The 22,227-nt window shown below is 39.0% G+C and overlaps 1 protein-coding gene across 3 annotated transcripts in view; it reads left to right on the top strand.

Annotated features, from left to right (window-relative positions):
* Positions 1-238: 238 nt before the first annotated feature.
* Positions 239-22,227, top strand: part of LOC131226167 (pyruvate, phosphate dikinase 2) — a 33,875-nt gene continuing 11,886 nt past the window's right edge. For 2 of the 3 annotated variants that reach the window (XM_058221893.1, XM_058221895.1), the window contains exons 1-6: positions 239-523; positions 2,449-2,505; positions 2,631-2,864; positions 7,925-8,062; positions 8,814-8,976; positions 10,817-11,052. In XM_058221893.1, coding sequence (XP_058077876.1) covers positions 269-523; positions 2,449-2,505; positions 2,631-2,864; positions 7,925-8,062; positions 8,814-8,976; positions 10,817-11,052 — 1,083 coding nt within the window. In that variant the 5' untranslated portion in view covers positions 239-268. The remainder of the gene's footprint in view (positions 524-2,448; positions 2,506-2,630; positions 2,865-7,924; positions 8,063-8,813; positions 8,977-10,816; positions 11,053-22,227) is intronic. The other variant, XM_058221894.1, reaches the window with a different exon arrangement.

Genomic DNA, 22,227 nt, shown 5'->3' on the forward strand with positions numbered 1-22,227 from the left:
CGAAAACCAGGATTGTCCACTTGTGACTCTTGACTGGATCGGTCCAATTTTCTCCGGTGGTAATCTTTGTGGTGTGACCCACCTTTTGTACGGCGTGGATTTCTACGTACTCGTGCGGTTGTATTGTTCAACGTTATATAGGAGCATTTCTAAATGATTTTAATTTTAGCTTATTTTTAATAGTTGATTATCTTGGCTTAATTGCTATTATATATTGCTAATGATGCAATGATTTCTTTTTAAGGCAAGGGTTCGAAAGGGAAAAGAAATGCCTTCGGCAATAAAAGGTATTTTTATACGGCATACGCCGGATGTCTACATACAGAGACTGTTGAAGGAGAAATACGTAGACGAGGTTGGGCTCATTAGAGAAGGCCGCTTCTCCATTGGCCTCCGTCCGCTCGGCTCATACTCGTGTAAGAGCCGTATCCGAGCCGTGCAAAGTGGGCAAGAACCGCTAGCTCGGAGCCGGAGCACCTCCTCGTCGCGTGCCGTGGTCAGCCCCATGCCCACCACAAAAAAGGTAAGTGGCTTTTTTGAGTTGTTAGCGGGCCCTGTGTATATGTACACGTAGCAAACACGTATGAGATCTGGGTCGTTCATCTATTCTATGCAAATGGGTCAGATCGGGTTGAAGTAGTGGTGGGCCAAAATGTGATAGAATTTTAGACCTAGGCATAGCCGATCATATCAGATGTTGGATTTACACACAATTCAATATGTGGTCCTACAAATAATCTTCTGTAACATCCAATTAGTGGTGGCTATCAACTAACTGTGCATATTTTTTAGGTTAAAACCAAATGTTAAGTAGTTTAATTAATGCTCCTTTGACAATGGGAGCAGATGGTACTACTACAGCATCCGGTTGAATCCGTCCGGTTGAGGGTTGACCTAACTTGACCTAGTTTTGAAATATACCTTACCCGGACTCGATCCAACTCGTCCCGAGTCCAGCATGCTTAACACGATTTGAGTCCGAGCTTGGCGTGGACTAATTCAGACCAAATCTGACCCGGTCACAGGTACCACATCAGGTTGAATCGACACTGAGTTAAGCGACTGCAGCGGGTATCCACGAGCTGAAATCACAACTCAAAAACTAAGTGCACCTGCCAGAATTGCAGCCTCTCCATTAACTACATGGCATTTCATATTTGAAAAGTCAAATATGGGTTTATATATATGTATGTATGTATGAGTCAGGTTTTAGACTGAGTCGAGTTAAATACCAAGTTGGATTTCGGGTCGAGCCAAGTCAAGTTATTGGGTGACCCGAACTTGACTCAATTCGAGTTCGGATTGGATGAAGTCTACTTGGTTCAAATCGGCTCACCCACTCAATTCAAGTCAAGTTGGGTTTGAACAAGTCGACCGAGTCAAGTCGTCCCTCCCACAGCTCTAAGTACTGCCACACAGTCCCTATATTTGGAGCGGAGAGGAGCTATGAGGGGCCACTATGATGTATTGATTTTATGCACGCGGTCCATCCATTTTTTTTATATCATTTTATGGTATAAGCAAAAAAAAAATGAAGAAAATAACAGAGGCAATTCCACAGCTTAAGTGGACAACACAACGGGGATTAAATATTTGTTGTTGAAAACTTTTTGGAGTACAAAAGTTTTGGATCAGTGTGAACTTATGAACAGGTAGGATGGTAATCAACCATCACGGTGGACCCTACGAAGGTTTCAACGGTGGGTGTCATTATCACCTCTGCTTCCTGTGGTGTGGTCCAACTGTGCCTTGGATCTGCCTCATTTTTGGGCATATAACCTAAAATGATATAGCAAAAATGGATGGATGGTGTGGATAAAACCCACACATGAGGGTGGTCCCTCAAGTCCTTGTGCGTTGGATATGTGTCATTTTAGTGAGACTCAAATCGAATAATTTAAGAATGGAGTCTAAGAAGTTCGATTTAAGTTGATTTTGAGAGGACCCAAATCTGTTTCATTAGACTTGGACCCAGACCGGTCCATGAAATTAGATTTTCGACCCAGATCCATTAACTGTTGGCTCGGGTCTAGATCCATCTGGTCGGTGGGGCCATTTGCACGCCTATTACACTAGTTTGGATGATCCTATACTCTTGAATGGGGGCAACATGGATTTTAAGTTAGACTGTTGGAGGTTAGCATTTTACATGAAGTCCTCTGATCAGCTGCTACGATCATCCGACAACGGTAATTTTAGAGGTATGCCTCATCTATGGTAGTACCCACAAGATGAATGGTCTAGATCTCATACGTACTAGCCTATGGTGTGCTTGAAGTCAGAAACGCTGGATTGGGACCATCGACGTGCATCACGATGATCCGAACCATTCATCCAGTGGGGCTCATTCCAATTCCCCATTTTCAAATGGAGTTGTTATTTGGCACCCCCTCTTATTGAGAAAACCACCCATCATTTCTACTTTTGGTAATACCTTTTCATACGCAGAGAGTGTTTACGTTCGGCAAAGGAAAGAGCGAGGGAAACAAGGGCATGAAGTCTTTGGTAAGCAACGTGGCCTTCTTTATTTTATTGTGGGTGTGCGTAATACGCACCATGCGTATTATAGACAGTGCTATTGTATAACGCCTAATCCGTGCATGCATTTGTTGGGGTGGTGATGGATGTAGTTAGGCGGGAAGGGAGCAAACCTGGCAGAGATGTCGAGCATAGGGTTATCAGTGCCCCCCGGGCTCACGATATCAACAGAGGCGTGCCAAGAGTACCAGGAGAGCGGATGCCAGCTGCCAGATGGACTGTGGGAGGAGGTATTGGAAGGGTTACGGACGGTCGAGATGGAGATGGGAGCTTTCCTTGGGGACCATTCCAAGCCGCTCCTCCTGTCTGTCCGTTCCGGTGCTGCTGTGAGTATATTCTCATTCCTATAATCTTGCTAACATGCGCTGGTGGGGCTGCGGCGTATCATTTGTTTTTTTGGAGGTAGTTAACGAGAACGGATCGGCTACTCCCCTGTCACTAGCCAGTGGCTAGTGGTCGGTGCTTTGTGGACCCCACCATGATGTATGTGTTTCATCCATGCCGTCCATCTATTTTTCTAGATAATTTTATTATATGAGCCCAAAAATTAGATATATCCCAATCTCAAGTGGACCACATTACAGGAAAAAGTGTTGATTGAACGTCGACCATTAAAAACTTTTTGGGGCCATAAAAGTTTTGGATCAACCTGATATTTGTTTTTTCCCTTCATCTAGGTCTGTATGACCTAATCAACAGATTGGATGTCAAATAAACAGTACAGTGGGCCTTAGGAGGATTTTAATGGTGGATATCCAATCACTATTGTTTTCCTGTGGTGTGGTCCACCTGAGATTTATATCCCTCTCATTTTTGGGATCAAAACCTAAAATGATCCGTAAAAATGGATGAACGGCATGATAAAAGACATACTTCATGGTGGGGCCCGCAGAGCACCGACCACTAGCCACCAGGGGGAGTAGCCAATCCGTTTCCGTGGTTAACACTCGCTGCACCTGCTACTGCGGCACGTGTGAGTGAGATCCTATTCCTAGCCCTTCATCTTTTCTGCCAACTTGGTATGTGTGATCGGGTCCGGTCATCAGGTGGCCACAATTGTACGTAGGATGGAGACTATTAGTCTTTTTTAATATATATATATATAATTTTGAAAGCTCATGTATGTTTGGCCATGTGGGGCCCACCGTTACGTGTGAACGCCTTCAAACCGTTCCTTAGATGTGCATCCCCCATGTAATAGGGGCCCATTACCCCCTATTGGTCCATGCAAATCTAATAGGTACAAGCCCAGGGACGCGGATTTCCTGCGAAAGGCGCAGGAAGTTCCTGCGCTGGGAACCCATGTGGGACCCACTGCGATGTTTGTGCGAAATCCTCTCCGTCCATCCGTTTTGTGAGTTCATTTTAGGACATGGAGTTAAAAATGAACTGTATCCAATGCTCAAGTGGGCCAAAAAAGTGATAATTGAACGTCCGCAGTTGAAATATTCGTGGCACCACAGAAGTTTTGAATCATGCTAATATTAGTTTTTTCAGTTCATCCCAGTAAGAATGACGTTATTAACGGTATGGATGTCATGTAAACATCACTGTCGAACCCAGGGAGGTTTCAACGGTAGGAATTTACCTAACCACATTTTCCTTTAACACGGCCCACTTAAGTCTTGGATCCTGCTTGGTTTTGGTCTCATATTCTAAAATGATCTCAAAAAACGGATGAACGGAGTGGATTCCTGACAAAGATCACGGTGGGCCCCACCTAACCTACGATCCCAGCGCAAAAGAAATCCGCCTCCCAAGCCCAGTCCTAGCTGGGTCAGGTTCATTGGAAACGGATTGGCTACTCCCCCAGCCACCAGCCCGGTAGCTGATGGTCGGTGCTCTGTGGGCCCCACCATGATGTATGTGTTCATCCATTCCTTTCATCCATTTTTAAAGATCATTTTATGGCTTGATACCAAAAATGAGAGGGATATAAATATTACCTGGACCACACCACAGGAAAACAATAATGATTGGATATTGACCATTAAAATCCTCCCAAGGCTCATTGTACTTTTTGTTTGACATCCAATCTGTTGATTAGGTTATACAGACCCAGATGAAGGGAAAAAACAAAGATCAGCTTGATCCAAAACTTTTATGGCCGCCAAAAAGTTTTTAATGGTCGACGTTCATTCAACACTGTTTCCTGTAATGTGGTCCACTTGAGATTGGGATATATCTAATTTTTTGTCTCATTCAATAAAATGATCTAGAATAATATATGAACGGCATGGATGAAACACATACATCATGGTGGGGCCCACAGAGCAACGACCATCAGCCATTGGCTGGTGCCAGGGGGAGTAGCCAATCCGTTTCCAGGTTCATTGGGCTGGGTGGGTCCCACCCGGCCCACTGCTCATGTGGGGCCAGAGAGGGAGCAATGGGGGTATGGGGGAGGGGGATGCTCACCATAGGAGCTTCTGGTTGGAATGTGGGGTCCATTTTATTGTGTATATGTATCGTCCAATCCAACCCATTCATTGGTGCTGTCCACCAGGATGAAGGGACACGCCGAAAGTTAAGCCATTTCAAAATTTAGGTGGGCCATAACAAGTGAATATATCAGTTTTAGGCATGATTACACATTGCTGCCATGGTGTGGACCACCTAAGCTTTAGGTTGGGATGAAATTTTGAATGGACAGTGAACATGGGGAGATGCACCAGATGTACGGTTTGGATTCCACATTGACATCATGAATCCCCCACACGCATTCAAACATATTGCAGTTACCATACTTTTGGATCCTGATATTGTAATTGTCTTTTGTACATGTGTCAACCACCTGATGCCTGGAGCAGTATTATTTTCAGGACATGTCTTTTGTGGGGCCACTTTGATGAACAGATTAGATCTCGTCCCTGTGCTAAATCGGCACGTGTGGGAAATGAGGATGGTGATAGATGGGTTCATAGGGTCTACTGCTGTCAGAATATGTCAGTTTGGTGAGGCTCTGGACCCCATATATGTGGGACCCATGGATTTTAGTGACCTTAAACTGTTTCTCTGATGGGTCCCACTTAGAAACAGGATGCCCCAAAAATTTCCCAGATAGTTTGATCCTAATCCTTCAGTAAGTGCAACACAAACAGACGACGATGAATAAATATACACCACATATAAGGGAAAAGACCAAAGATTGAATATGTATATATATATATATATATATATATATATATATATATATATAAAATCTTCTGACTGAGATGATTTTATTGGATTTCCCATTCTGTAATAGTAAGGGTGGCTGTAATGGGCACCACTGTTACCATTACGATACGAGCAGTAACACCTGTTACAGTATTTTTTTTTTTTTTTGTGTGTGTGTGGAAAAAACCTGTATTAGTCCTATAATGGATTGTTACGGGGCCATTACAGCTGTTACGGAGGTGTAATGGGCCGTTTACGGGTCATTTTTACCGTAATGGCCATTACAGTCGTTACAACCCTGTAATCGGTAACGGTTGTCGTGTTATCGTTACATGTGGCCATTACAGGCTTATGATGCCATGTTTCGCATCCTCAGGCTAGCCCTTCAGATCAATGGTCTGGATCACTGGACAATATGCCCGAGCCAAGAGATTGTCATCATACGGACACAGGCTCCAATACTCTATGATGTCTCATATGTACTATTCAGGAACCATTTCATGTATGGCATACACTTAGTACCCGTATGGAATTGCACTTATAATATGGGTTTGTTAACATGAAGTTAGTGGCTGATTTGGACTATTGATGCGGGGCCACCTTACAATGGAATCTAAAAGCAGAAGCACTACAAAATATGCCAATTTAAAATTTTCAGGAATGAAATTACCTTGAATGCGTAACTATGACCATCTTCTTTAATAAAAAAAATGGTCTTGTTAAAAACAATAAAGCACCATCAATGGTCCGTGTTGTCATGTTTTTGTCTTTCGGCATTGCCAATGCTTTCCTAAAACAGAGCAAACACTAACTGTACCCTTTCCCAACAACCATGATACTAAGCTGTGAATTGAGCCGGATGGTACCTGCCACAAGGCTTTACCTTTAGACACATAGAAATGTTGATCACCATTTGGGCCTTGCAACTAGTCCAGTTTCTGGCCATTTTGGTGGGGCTAAAAGCATTGATGTTCTCAGTCTGTGGGCATATTTTGAGCAGTCCAAGCTTCAAATCCTGCCATTGACAACCTTAATTAAAGGACCCAATTCCTTCTACTAAGGTGTTGGGGCCAGACAAACAACTCAGTACATTGACCAAATGTGGGAAGTTTGACCTATACCTCATTACCACGAGTTCATTGTTGGGACTTGCAGAAGCACACGGAAAGGAATCAAGCAAAGTAATCACAATCACACAAACGAATCCAACCAAACAACAATCCGAATTTACGTGGAAAAACCTTGTAGGAAAAAAATCATGGCACAAAACAAGAATGCACTATGCAAAACGAAGTTACAAGAGATGAAACCTTATTGATCAAAGCCCCAAGAGGAAAAGCCCTATCCTTTTTATTTTTTCTCTCCAAAACCCTCTCAAACCCTTAAACGCGTCTTAGAGAACCCTTACCTTACCCTAATCCCAATTACACCTGATATATATACTACCGCAACTGGAATAGGAAACAAATCGCATACTTATGCAGTTTTGCGTGCGCCTTCAATGGAATCGACAACCATCGAGGACTAGTTGATGACATCGAAGCCACCTTCGATGCCATTGAGTGGTAACTCCAAAACTGTCTAACAATCAACTAGGGTTTTTTCGGATTTTCTCGATGGAACTGAGCATCTGTCGATGGCATTAACATCTGCTCGATGGAATCGAGTGGTCTATCGATGTCATTGACAGACCCTGTTACAGACAAATTTAAGACATTAGAGAACATTCATGGTGGTGAGTGGTATTTTACATGTTGGATCATTGCTTGAGCATTTAAAAGACGTTCCCGAGTAGATTCGCCTCAATCAAGACTGCAATCCTAGAAGAGCTTCATCTAGCACTTGGATAATCCAATCTTTCACTCGCATTAAAAAATCTCACTCAACTATTGCTTGAGCATTTTTTATCCTGAAAAACTAGATCAAGTACTTAAGACACTAGACCATTGACTCGAAATAGGGTCTGAGTCAAGCATCTGAGTTCTCAAACCTTGCTTCCCATTTACCATTTCCACTCTATAAGGCATATTCATGCATTGGATTTGTAGTGTAATAGTTGGTTTTGGTAAGGACCCATCACCTAAGGAAGCTCAGGAATGCCGACGGTAACTAGAAATGATGGATGCGAATGACTGATATATGTTTCTGTTTTCATGAAAATATAAGGACAGTCAAGTATTTCTACCATGAACTGTAAGCAACTGCTTTTAATTGGTTATGCTTGTAGATATCCATGCCTGGGATGATGGATACTGTCCTTAACTTGGGCCTAAATGATGAAGTGGTTGCTGGTTTAGCTGCAAAAAGTGGAGAACGCTTCGCTTATGATTCATATCGACGCTTCCTAGACATGTTTGGAGATGTTGTAAGTGGGCCTTTGTTAATTTCTTTAGGGACTTGATCTTTTTGAAGAAGTTATCCTCGATTTTCTCAATTTGTGATTTGATTGTATTTCTTTGGTTGTTCTTAAGTAAACAAAGCTACAAATACTATATTTTAATATTTCTATCGGAGAATGCTCCAGTGATCTGAGCATATGGGAACCTTCCCATGCCCGTAGTTGCAATTTGGACATGTGAGCTGTTCATATCATCATTGATCTCGACTAACCCTTTGGTGACCAACTTTTCATAGATCACCCTGTAAATACCACACTGATCTGATGATCCTATCTATTTAATCAACAGCATGTGAAAATGGATAGCCAAAATCATTTATAAAAGATAGGTCCAATCATCCATCTTGAACATCCATTTTTTGGGACCCCACCTTTGATTGCTTATGGCTCTAAGAATAACTTTGTTAGATGATGGTAGTCATCTGGTCCAAGGCTCAGAGAACTGGGGCTTGTATGAAAGTCTAATCCTCAAGTGGATAGAGCCATCTGATGTGCATGATTTTTCAAAGTGGCCTATGGAACGTGGGTTGTATATAATGGATGGTCCAGATCAATGATATGGATGCCCATGTGTCTAAATGCAACTAAGTGCATGGGAGCATTCTCCACTTCTAACCAGTTGTTATTGCCTTGGCTGTGAAATAATGCTGCAAATGATACAACCCATTGAAGTTATGAAGGCCTGGCTGCGAAATATGTTTATTTTGATGGTTTGAAGGTTATGGGCATACCACATTCATTGTTTGAGGAGAAACTAGAAGCACTGAAGGCTGCCAAAGGAGTGAGTCTTGATGCTGATTTAACATCTTCTGATCTCAAAGAGCTTGTTGCAGAATACAAGAAAGTATACTTGGAAGCTAAGGGTGAACAGTTTCCTTCAGGTACTAACCGTTCCCTCTCTCTCATCCCTGCCAAAAAAAAAAAGAAAAAAAATATATTATGCTTACGGCATGTTGGGATAGGGGGTAAACTAGGGGAAGGAAAGGGAAAAGAAAAAGTGTGACATACAGGGATGGTAAACCTTAGTTGCAGGATCCTACTTACTAGCTGCTGTTCTTTCTCCAAATTCCCATCTTGGATCTATCTCTCGCTCTTGCTTCCCACCCATTTATACTTGTCTACATTTTGAAAGAGATGCTTCCTTGCTCCTGCACTCGAATTTGTTGTCGCTTTGCTTCATACTTTATGCAACTATATGGTAAACTGACATTTGCACTAGGAGAAGGAAAGCCTTTGCACTTGTTTGTTTAGCTACACAAGAAGTCCTAAAAATGATTTCCTTTACATTTTCCGGTGTTTGGGTTACCATTTTCAAAGGGAAACCTCTTTTCCATTTAGTTTTACCATTTAAAACGTCACATATGAGGGAACCTCTTTTTCCACCAATTGACTTTTCGAAAAAAAAAAAAAAAGGTTTTACTTCCTTGCTAAGGAAAGAAATCAATTTCATTCTCTTTTTATGTTTATTAAACAATGGAAATGTCCCATCAAAAGAAAACTATTTGTTTTGCTTCATTCACCCTCAATCCAAACACACCCTTAAAAGAAATAGAGAAAAGGCCTAGCTACCATCAAGAATTGTATTGGTAAACGGATTTAGTTTAGCTAGCTTTTTGCTGAAGCTCCTTTTGAAAAGTTTCTGCCACCATATCAGGCACTACCACCAGTGAACAGAAACACATGGGAAACATTGTGGAGACACGGAGACCTTGGTCTGTGGAGTCAGAAGCCAGTACCTCTGTAGGGATCTTCTACTGGCATCACAAGAGGATGTTCACAAGCATGGACATGCAATCTCAGTTCATCATTAACATATTTTAAATGATTTCATGCATTTTTAGCTGAGAACATGTGTTAAATTCATAAGAATATTAATAAGAGTATAACAGGAAAAAGCAGATGAAAGTTTTTTTTTTAAAAGTAAGTAGGAGATAATAATGTCTTGATGAGCTGGCAAGTTGACTTAGTGAGTCAAGTGCTTCTAGACTTCTAGACTTCTAGACTTCTAGACTTTTTTTATTTTTTTATTATTTATTATTTTTTTATTTTCACACACGCACACACACCACCACACACTCACGCCGTAGTGGGATTTCACCACCCATGGATACTCGAACCCTTGACCGGGTGTTGAAACTCCTGAGAGTCTACCACCCGAGCAAGAGCAAGGATCCCACTCTAGACTTGGTTTATCAGTAAGTGGGTTGATTTGGTTGATTCCACTGTGATTTCTGAAACCATGCCTCAGGCCACCTAATCAAATCATAGAAGCATCTTAATTTTCTTCATTGCTTTTCAGTAGCTCCACCTAGACTTGAGCAAGCTTTCTTAATTTTTGCTAGAAAGGAGCTTATACAAAAATGAGGTAAATAAGTGGCATGCCCATCTCAAGAATAAAGTGACACCTTGGGATTGTGACTGTATGGTGGGCCCCATCTACAATCAACAAATACATATGACAATGAGTGGATCCCCTTTATGTTGCCACTGAGTGCACACCGTAACATTTTTTTCATTACTAGCACGTCCCATTATTGTTGCCCCTAGCCAATTTAAATGAGAAGGAGAAATTGGAAAATTTGGTAGTTAGGGAGATAATTACTTCCCTAACCTATTTTATTAAGACAATGGTATGGTGTCCTGAGGGAGCACCGAGAATAAAATACACAACATTTATTCCTCTCTAGCATCTCTAAACCCAGCTTTTATGATTCTTTGCAGATCCGAGAAAGCAGTTATATCTGGCTATTCTAGCAGTTTTCGATTCATGGGACAGTCCAAGAGCTATCAAGTATAGGAGCATCAACCAGATAAGTGGATTAAAGGGGACAGCAGTTAATATTCAATGCATGGTGTTTGGGAACATGGGAAACACTTCAGGGACTGGCGTTCTCTTCACAAGGAATCCAAGCACTGGTGAAAAGAAGCTCTATGGGGAGTTCCTTATCAATGCACAGGTGTGTTTAGATTTTTATTACGTTCTTAGAAGCATATAATCTGCATTGAGTTACATGGAAGATATCAGAACAGCAGCGCAAACTAGTTGCTTCCTACGAACAGAATGGAATGCCATGAGGCTTTTGGTCGCAGGTTTGGATGGGTTATGCTTGAATGGTTAGTACTTGAATTGTATGTTGTAATTTTTCTTCTTGTTACGTGACAGTGGAGTCTTTGATTTATAGAGGACTCACCACAACTGTTCGGATTTACCCTTCCTAAACCGGAGAAAACAACCCTTCATGGAAGGCGACAGTTTCTCAACAACTCAACAATGAGTCAGTTAAGAGAGGATAATGGGATATTTGATGGACTTTTTCAATGGAATTATGGAAGGCCATTGGCCACTCCACAGTGTGACTACACATGGCAATAGAAAAATGTACAAACTCACACAAGCACACGATGATCTCACCAAGGCAACATGAAGAGAAGAAAATTTTCTATGATAAATTCATTGAATGAGGAATAAGTGAAACTACCATTGACACCTCCAGTTGGCCTCTCTACCATTATTCTTATCTCTCCATGAAACAAACAAAGCCTCCCACTAAGCTTATGGCTCATGGCTTTACTAACTCTTTAAGTTTCCTTGGGTGTATTTGGATAGATGTATTGCATTGTGATGAATTGTAAAAGTGCAATAATTACAAATTACAATACCTGTCTCTTGGTCATTAGGTAATTTGACTGAGAATTCTTGATAGGAGTGGTAAAAATGCAATGATGATACTTTTACATTACTGAGATGTTAAATCAACATGAAAAATTCATTGATTCTTGTGTTTGGAAAGGAGATTTCTTCTGCAATGTATTGTAATTTTGTAATGATTACAAATTCCTTCTTCTCTCTCCTCTTACATTTGCATTTGACTATTGAATTACGTGTTTAAAAGAACACTACAAAATCATAATGATTGCTCTTTTACATTACAATACTCTTAAATCTTGTTATCCAAACAAGCCCTAAAACTGCCTCAACTATCTAAGTTCATGAAGGACTTGTTTGGTTTTCCGATTACAACAATAATTGGCTGGAAATGGGTAATGATTACTTACCCTTGTAATTGTGTGGTGACATCACTTACATTTTACTGTAGTGATTACATTATAACATTGTTTGTTTTATAGGAGCATTATTGTAAAAATGGGTCTTTTGGTATATTAAACTGTAATGATTATAATTTCCTTTACCTATTTACTTTACATGTGTATTTGACTTTCGTTTTTTGTGCCATAATTCTCTCTTAACCGAACACCCCGAAAAGATAAAGATGGCCCATTACTTTGACTTACACCGGAAATTGGAAAGCCAAACATGCCCTAAAGGAAACTCACATCTAAAACACTACTAACTTACATAAGCAAGCAATTGCTCCTAATTACAATATCAGCTCAAAACTGTGAATAACCATTGTAAATAATTCCAAGAAAAGGAAACCACTTAGTTCTAACAAACTCAATTATGTAGGCTCTTCTAGCCTTCTACATGTATTGTTAAAAAGGCAAAGAGGAGAAAATTATAGAAGAGAAGTAGACGATGCTAGAATTTCTTCTTAAATTGTATTCCTTCATGCTTATAAAATGAACCTCTCTAACCCATTTATAGATTTTCAGATGCATTCTTCTTCAACACTCGTGCATATATCTTCTCTTATCAACATTTAACATTTACTAATTCTAAGCAACTCTTTTATCTTCTGTATGTAACATACACTATTTTTAAAACGCTTCTTAATGCGTGTATTGAAACCTAAGAGACTCATGAACAATTTTCAACACTATCACAATTTTTTAAGCATGAACACTTGCATGCTCAAGACTCTAAACATCCTACACATGCAACAAATAATGTATGTGTTATTTCAAGGTACATGTGCATGAACGCATACAAAGTGCATTAATTCAACACTCCCCCTTAATGCACTTTCTGAATTACTAGCAATGTCTCTCAAAGGTAACAAAACCTTTCTTTAAGAGTGCCTTAGTGAAGATGTCAGCCATTTGTTCTTCCATCTTGCAATCTTCAACTCGATCTCACCATTCTCAACAGCTTTGTAAATTAAGTGATGCTTTGTCTTGTTGTGATATACAGGATTTTTTGCAATTGAAATGGCTAAGATGTCATTGCAATATACAACATTTTTTTTTTTTAATTTTCAATTTTCTTTTTGCACATATCTTTGTAGCCATGTTGCTTGAGAAACTCCAAGTGATATTGCCACATACTCTGCTTTTATTGAAAATTGAGCAACAATACTTTTCTTCTTTGACACCCATGAAAATATCCTATATCCAAGAGTAAAAGTGAATGCCCTTTTCATATCATCAATAGATCCCGCTCTTTCACTATCTGTAGACCCTACCCTACCAACTTTGAGTATGGAATGGAAGTATAATTGATTCAAAAGTCAAGCATTTCTTGGATGTATCGCAACACCCTTTATGCGACTCTTAAGTGAGTCTGTTTTGGGCAATTCATGAATCTTGAGTGTAAACGCATAGTAAACATGATATCTGGCCTCAAAGTAGTGAAATAAAAGAGTCTTCCCATGATACTTCTATAGGAGGATTTGTTCACTTTTTTTGAACCTGATTCTTTCATCAACTTCTTGTTTACTATAAGAGTATCAACGAGTTTGCAACCTCATATGCTAAAATTTTCCAAGAATAGGCTCAACATACTTTTTCTGAGAAATAAAGATGCCCTTTTCACCTTGAGAAGCTTCTATTCTAAACAAATAATGCATATGCCAAGATCACCGATCTCATGTCTTCATCATTATCGCATTTGAACTGATGGAGCATATTGTAATAATTTCCCATGAGTACCAAATCATCAACATAAGTGATAAGATGAGAAGAGATGTACATTCAAATTTTAGAGTATAAAGTAGGTTCACTCTTGCTTCGACGAAACTGCTTTTTGGCAAAATAACCATCAATTTGGCTATACCAAGTATGTGGTGCTTGCTTCGGCCCATACAATATTTTCTTCAACTGATAGACTTTATCTTCTTTGCCCTCCTCCACAAATCCTCGTGGTTGAGCAATATAAATTTCTTCATTGAGAACTCCATTTAAGAAGGCTGATTTAATATCAAGCTGAAACATAGACCACTTCTTTTGAGCTGCAAGTACAATAGGAGTTGTTTATAGTCTCTAATCGAGTTATAGGCACAAAGGTTTCATTGTCATTGACATTGGGTTGTTGTGTGAAGCTTTTGCAACAAGTCTTGACTTGTATTTGTGAACTGAGCCATCTGAGTTGAGTTTAGTGTTGTAAACCCATTTTACTCTAGTAACTTCTTTGTATTTCGGACGATCAATAAACTCTCAAGTGGAGTTTTTCTCAGTCATGTAGATTTCTTCTTCTATAGCTTTTACCCAAGTCTCTTTTTTGGAAGCAACTTTGAAGCTTTTTGGTTTCACAAGCGAAGAATTGCAATGCTCATAAATGTTTGCTAGAGTCTTCATTTTCCTCAAGGTTGATTCTAATGAAATACTTGATGTTGTTAATCGAGAACTTGATGGTGTCGATGGAGTAGCCCTTGGTGTTGAAATGGAGTTGCATGTCCATAATCTTCAACATTTTTTGCTTCAGTTCCTTCTTCCACATCTTGAGTGCTTTTGGGCTCATCTTCTTGTACAATAAATCTTTGTTCCTGCATCTTTTTGTTTCTCCAATCCCATGCTGCACTTTCATTAAAAATAACATCTCAACTAATCATTAGTTTTCCCATCTCAAGGTTGTACTCTTGATAACCTTTCGATTGTGTTCTTCTATAAACAATGAAAATGCAAATTTCACATTTTTCATCAAATTTTTAAGACTTTTGAGATGGGACATGAGCATAACAAATGCAATAAAAAACTTCAAGACACCTTACCGAAGGCTTGCAACTAGACATGCTTCAATAGGTATTTTGCCATCCATGGATTTTGTAGACTCTTATTAAGCAAGTAGATAGTTGTAGACACTACTTCAGCCCAAAAAGTACTTAGTATGCCTTCGTCCTTTAATATAAAACATGACATTTCAATAATCGTTCATTTATTCCGTTCTGCAACATCGTTTTTCTTAGGTGAGTAAGCAACAATTAGTTGCCTTTCAATTTCTACTTCTTCACAATGTGTCAAATTCCTTAGAGGCATACTTTCCACCTCGATCACTTCTCACTATCTTGATTTTAAGACCACTTTGTCTCTTAACCTTTGATTTGAATCCATTGAAGATGGAAAGAGCTTCTAACTTTTGCTTCATTAAGTACACCCATATCATTCTTGTCTAATCATCAACAAAAATGATAAAGCCAAGCTTGCATTGAGTGACGGAGTTTGCATTTTTTCACAAATATCAATGTGGATCAACTCCAAGGGTGCCTTTGCTCTCCACATGCTTCTTGAGAAAGGTGCAAGTTGATGCTTTCCCAATTTACTACCTGAGCATATATTGTTTTTAACTTCAATATATGGTCAACCATCCACCAAGTTCTTCTGGTTCGACAACTTCAAGCCATGAAAATTCAGATGTCCCAATCTTTTGTGCCAAGTCAAGATTCATCAACTGTCTCGGCTTTTAGTGCACGATTGACCAAATATCAAAAATTAATAGGAAAATGTTGATTTTTCTCCATACTCACTTTGGCAATCATTTGGTCTATGCAATTCTTTTCATTAGTCATGCAAAAATCATTTTGATAAGATTTAAAGTACCCATTTTGAACAAGCTGTCCAACACTGACAAGTTTTGATCCAAGTTAGAAATAAGATAGTCATCTTTTATATACTTGACCTCTTTCTTAGTTTCAATGACAATGGTTCCCTTTCCATTGGCTTGTACAATGACACCATTTCCCAAGCAGACTTGAGATCTGACAGATCAATTGATATTTGTGAATATCAAATCATCACCTATCATATGATTGCTTCATCCACTGTCCAAGTACCATTTGTCTTCATTTCAAGTGGGTGGGAATTAGCATGTTAAGAACATGTTTTCTTTAACCTTTTTGTTGGTGAATTTTGTGGCTTGTTAATTATCCTTGAGTTGACAATCCTTCACATGCCTAAATTTTTTACAGTTAAAACAATGAAATTTTCCTCGATTCCAACCCCAACTTTCTACTTGACCAGTCTTTTTGCAGAAATTATGGGTAACCTCAGGATATCTATCTTTAATTTTGCCATTTCGATTTTTCCCTTTTCCTTGCACTAGCTTTCCACCTCTCTTGTGATTGCCTTGGTTCTTTCTAGGACTGGCTTGTGTCTTCTTGGAAGAACTTTGCAAACCAATTAAAAACTTCGTATGAAATGCATTTTTAATTTATTTTTCTTCATGTCTTAACAATCTTTGCTCATGAGATTCTAAAGAACCTGTCAACTCAATCGAAGATAAGGTTGAGAGTCCTTAGATTCTGCTACAATAGCAACCATGACATCATATTTTGTAGAGAGGCTAATTAAGAGCTTTTGAACCACTTTTTTTTTTTTATCAGGTATAAAATCCCCATAGATTATAATAGAATTACCACTACCACAACTCAAGAAAGATAACCCTTCATTTTTATTTTTATTTTTTGAGTCTATCATCTTTAGATTTTCATACTCCCTCCGTAGAGTTGATAACTTGATGGCAATCACTTCAGACATATCTTTGAACTCATTTTGCAAGGTGTCCCAACCTTGCTTTGTGGTTTGAGATGGAATGATTCTAGAAAGGATAGAATCAAAGATGCCTTGCTGGATGCAGAAAAGGGCCTTTGCATCTTTCTTCTTATTCTCCTTCAATTGATCTTGTTTTGTAGGAATGCCAAATCGGTTACGTATCGGCCGGCCGATACGTAACGGTAACGGTACGCACCGTTACCCGATTCGGGGCCGAAACGGCCGATTCCAATTTTTGTACCTGTATCGGCCGATACGGGGCCGATACGGGCGTAACGGTCACCCGTAACGGTCAGCACCGTAACGGTCGAAAAACGGCCATTTTTTTTTGCATTTTAAGGTCCGTTTTTGATGTTTTTTCGAAACTTCTTGCTTCCAAACTCCTTCTCACTCCTTCTACTGCTAATTTCGACCAACCTTGGCTAGAAATTTGAGGAAAAAACACATTATATTGGCGGATTTTGTTGAATCAAAGCTTGGTCGGCCATTTTTCATAAATTTGTCAAAAATAGGTATTTATACTTTTTTTAATATGTTTTGCTGTTTTAATTATCTCATATAATGTGTTAATCATAGTAGAACATGTTAATATGCATTTTACAGATTTGGGGTGCCATTTAATATTTTTTTAATATTTTTTTCTATTTACGCATGAATTTTGCCCCTTTTTTTTAAAATTCAAAAAATCAATTTTTAATGATTGTTTTGCTGTTTCAATCACTCCATATGATGTGTTAATCATAGTAGAACATGTTAATGTGCATTTTACAGATTTGGGGACCCATTTTATATTTTTAAATATTTTTTTCTATTTACGCATGAATTTTGCCCCTTTTTTTTAAAATTCAAAAAATCAATTTTTAATGATTGTTTTGCTGTTTTAATCACTCCATATGATGTGTTAATCATAGTAGAACATGTTAATGTGCATTTTACAGATTTGGGGTCCCATTTTATATTTTTTAAATATTTTTTTCTATTTACGCATGAATTTTGCCCCTTTTTTTAAAAATTCAAAAAATCAATTTTTAATGATTGTTTTGCTGTTTTAATCACTCCATATGATGTGTTAATCATAGTAGAACATGTTAATGTGCATTTTACAGATTTGGGGTCCCACTTTATATTTTTTAAATATTTTTTTCTATTTACGCATGAATTTTGCCCCTTTTTTTAAAAATTCGAAAAATCAATTTTTAATACTTGTTTTGCTGTTTTAATCACTCCATATGATGTGTTAATCATAGTAGAACATGTTAATGTGCATTTTACAGATTTGGGGTCCCATTTTATTTTTTAAATATTTTTTTCTATTTACGCATGCATTTTGCCCCCTTTTTTTAAAATTCAAAAAATCAATTTTTAATGGTTGTATTGCTGTTTTAATCATGCCATATGATGTGTTAATCATAGTAGAATATGTTAATGTGCATTTTACAGATTTGGGGTGCCATTTTATAATTTTTTAATATTTTTTTCTATTTACGCATTAATTATGGCCCTTCTTTTTTAAATTTAAAATATAATTTTTTAATGATTGTTTTACTGTTTTAATCATGCCATGTGATATGTTAATCATAGTAGAACATGTTAATGTGTATTTTACAGATTTGGGGTGTCATTTTATAATTTTTTTCTATTTTCGAATTAGTGACTTTATGTTTTTATTTGCTTATATTGGACAGGTTTTGCCTTGGAGTTTCTTAGGGTTTAGTTAGAATATAAAATCATCTTTATTAACATAGGTCATACACTCATACTCAAATCTAATTATCTAGTGTCTACCTAAGCCTAAAGAAATGTCTGGGTCTGGCCAACAACAAGTAAGTGATGATATTGGATGGCAACATTGTGAGAGGGTTGGTGGTACTAGGCACCAAATGAAGTGCAAGTATTGTGATAGACTAGTGACTGGTGGAATTACCCGTCTCAAACAACATTTGGCACATCGAAAGGGTCAAGTTGCGCCATGTGGTAGAGTACCGAAAGAGATAATGCTTTTAATGCAAGCTAGTTTGGATGAGTCGAAGGGTAAACGTGCTGCTGTACAAAAGAAGAAAGATGATATTTTGGATGCAGCTCGACAGGAAGTGTTTGGTCCTGAATATATGGGCATTCGTGATGAAGATATTATTGATTCTGACGAAGATTCAGATCGAGAACTTACTATAGCTAGGAGAGAGAGCTTGCGTCTAGCTCGTGAAGAGGAAGAACGTCGCCGCATGTTTTGGCATGTACTGGCTTCATGAATGGGAGAATCACTTGCATGTCATATCGACCCAAAGGAGGGTTCACAATGATGCACAATGTTCTCTCCAAAGCTGATAACTTAGGCCCATTGTCACTACATCTTCACATGATGCCCCTATACGTTTGGATGAAGAAGTAAATAAGCCTAAAAGACCCTCTATTGATCCAATCATGTTTAGGAAAGAATCAACTAAACAAAAGAAGATAAAACAAATGTGGAGTAGAACTTCCGTTAAGAAATTAGGTAGAGCAGTAGCAAAGTTATTTATACATGCCAACATACCTCCTAACGCGGCCAATTCTCCATATTGGCAGGTGGTAATTGATACAGCAACAAAAGCAGGTGAAGGCATAAAAGCTCCCACGGCTAAGGAGATTAAGGGGAAATGGACAGATGTAGAGTATGCGGATGTGAAAGCATACGTGGCTACCTTTAAACCTGTATGGCAAGCCAGAGGATGCACAATCATGTGTGATGGTTGGACTGGCGCAGCATGATCAACTTCATGGTATACTACCACTTAGGAACTATATACCACAAGTCAATTGATGCCTCAGAGGCAACAAAAAATTCTACTTATATTAATGGACTAATGGATAAAGTTGTGGACGAGATTGGAGAGGAGAATATAGTGCAGATTGTGACAGATAATGAAGCAACATATAAGCTTGCAGGACATATGTTGATGGATAAGAGAAAACATCTTTTTTGGTCACCATGTGCTGCCCATTGTATTGATCTTATATTGGAAGATATTAGGAAGAAGAAGAATGTTAAGGAAATGGTCGAAAGGGCAAGGGAAGTGACGACGTTTATTTACAACCATAATCAAGTAGTTGCAATAATGAGAAAGTTTACGAAAGGACGAGAGTTGTTGAGGCCTGCGGCGACTAGATTCGCAACAAACTTTATAGCATTAGAGAGTTTATTCCAGCATAGAGAAGAGTTGAGTGAGATGTTCACTTCCCGAGAATGGCTCAACACAAAACATGGGAAGAAGACATCAGGAATACCGGTCGAAGTTGTAAACACCATACGGGACAAAAAATATTGGAAGAAGGTCAAGGCGATCCTAAAGGTGATGGAGCCACTAATGAGGGTACTCCGTCTTGTTGAATCCGATGAAGCACCTACCATGGGCTTCCTATATGATGCCATGGATAAGGTAAAGCTTGCAATTCAACGTGATTGTAGAAGTTGGCAGACTTATTGGAAGATGATCGACAAGAGATGGACAAACCAACTCCATCACGATCTTCATGCAGCAGGTTACTACCTAAATCCTAGGTATAGATATGCCCAATCATTTGTTGCGGATGATGAAGTTCGTGTCGGGCTAAAAAATGTGATAAAGAGATTAGAGCCTGACTTAGATCTGCAAATAAAGGCATTAAATGAATTAGATACATTTGGAAATCGCCTTGGTAGCTTTGGAGATGCTCTTGCACAGCATGCAGTATCTAGATTGCAACCAGCCGAATGGTGGATTAATTTCAGAGAGAGTACGAAGGCTCTCCAAAAAATTGCAGTAAAAGTTTTGAGCCAGACAACATCTTCCTCTAGCTGCGAAAGGAATTGGAGTTGTTTTGCGCTCATTCATTCAAAGAATAGGAATAGATTGCAGACTAGAACATTAGATAGACTTGTCTTCATGCACTACAATATAAAACTAAGAATGCGACGACATCATAGGAGCATTACAGCTACTGATGACGGAGACTACCGTCCAATAAACTTGGATAATTTTTATGATGAGGATGACCCACTTCTACCTTGGTTGGAAACAAGGAAAAAATAAATTGAAGAGGATAGTGAAGAATTGGAAATTGATGACCCAGAAATACGCAGAGCGCAACAAGAGAGTCGTGCAGATGTGTTGGACCCAGTAAGAGGGGCAGCGTTTATGCCACGTACAGATACGGCTTAAGATCAACAAAAGAGTACGAGCAGTGGTAGCGTGACCGTGTCGGATGAAGACGATGACCCCCCTGCCCCTGGTGCTGGCACTGGGTTGCTCAGCGCCCTATATAGCCGCCTACAGATCACGATGTCGATGAACATGACGAGGTGGTACACGAGGTCGGACTTATGAGTGTACCGAGTCACGATACAGCCAGCAGGAGGTGGGTACATCTAGTGGTGCACCAGGTCCGAGAGGTTCGGAACATCAACAGGCTCATGGTCTTGGTTATTATGATGGATATTCTTATGGTGAATTGAATTATGATGGTTATACTGAGCCTGTTCCATCACATTCATGTTGGAGTAGCCCTCTTGATCAATATCCATATGATTATAGATATCCAGATCCAAATCCAAGTTACTCATCACAGCAGACGCACTCTCAATCTCAAGATTCTCAACAGCCTGAGTATGGGCACCAGTATGACTATTCGACGGGCACTGGTGGATATCCTTATTCCGGGTCAGAGTCGTTGCCTAGTCAGGATCAGTCATCCTCTAGTTTCGTTGATCTAGTATTTCCTTCTGGCACTGGATATTATGGATATGTAACACCTACACCTATTGGACAGCCTCAGCCTGATGGTGACGATGACGATGATGTGGAGGTCGAGCAACCACAAAAAAACAGATTTTCATTTTGGTGGTGACTTGTAATTGTGACTTGTGAGTATATATTTGTGTTAAGGAAAGTATTTGTTGCAGCAGACAGCTCACAACAGTATTATTGCAAGAAGCCATGCACACACTTGACACTGCCGAACTTGTATTTAAAATAGCTCCCCTGACAACCAATCAAGTAATCCTTAATCAAGTTCCAGGGGAGTATATCAGACACAACTAATTATTTTTTTTTAACATTCTTGACTTGAGGATGACAGGTCATAGACAGGAATTACACTATCACAGTCACGTGCATGGTGCACCACACTGCACAAGACCACAGGTATGTTCGAGAAATTCCTCAAAAATAATTGCAAACACCTGATGTAAGATATTTTCATTTTACATTCATTCTAATATATCTATCATTGATAGTAGATAGTTAGAAAATTAAATATATGAATTTTGTAGTCAAATTCAGGTTATCTGGTTCATAAATTCATCAGACAGTCCGATACAACTTCTCACCAAAGAGTGGACCGTTACACCACCATAAACATATTCCAATTTATAAATGAATACATATTTGGAATGCTTAGAATATTCTGGATTTAATCCATATTTTTTCATATTTTTTTGGCAAAAAAAAAAT

This window comes from Magnolia sinica, chromosome 14 (assembly GCF_029962835.1).
Source record: "Magnolia sinica isolate HGM2019 chromosome 14, MsV1, whole genome shotgun sequence".
NCBI lineage: Eukaryota > Viridiplantae > Streptophyta > Magnoliopsida > Magnoliales > Magnoliaceae > Magnolia > Magnolia sinica.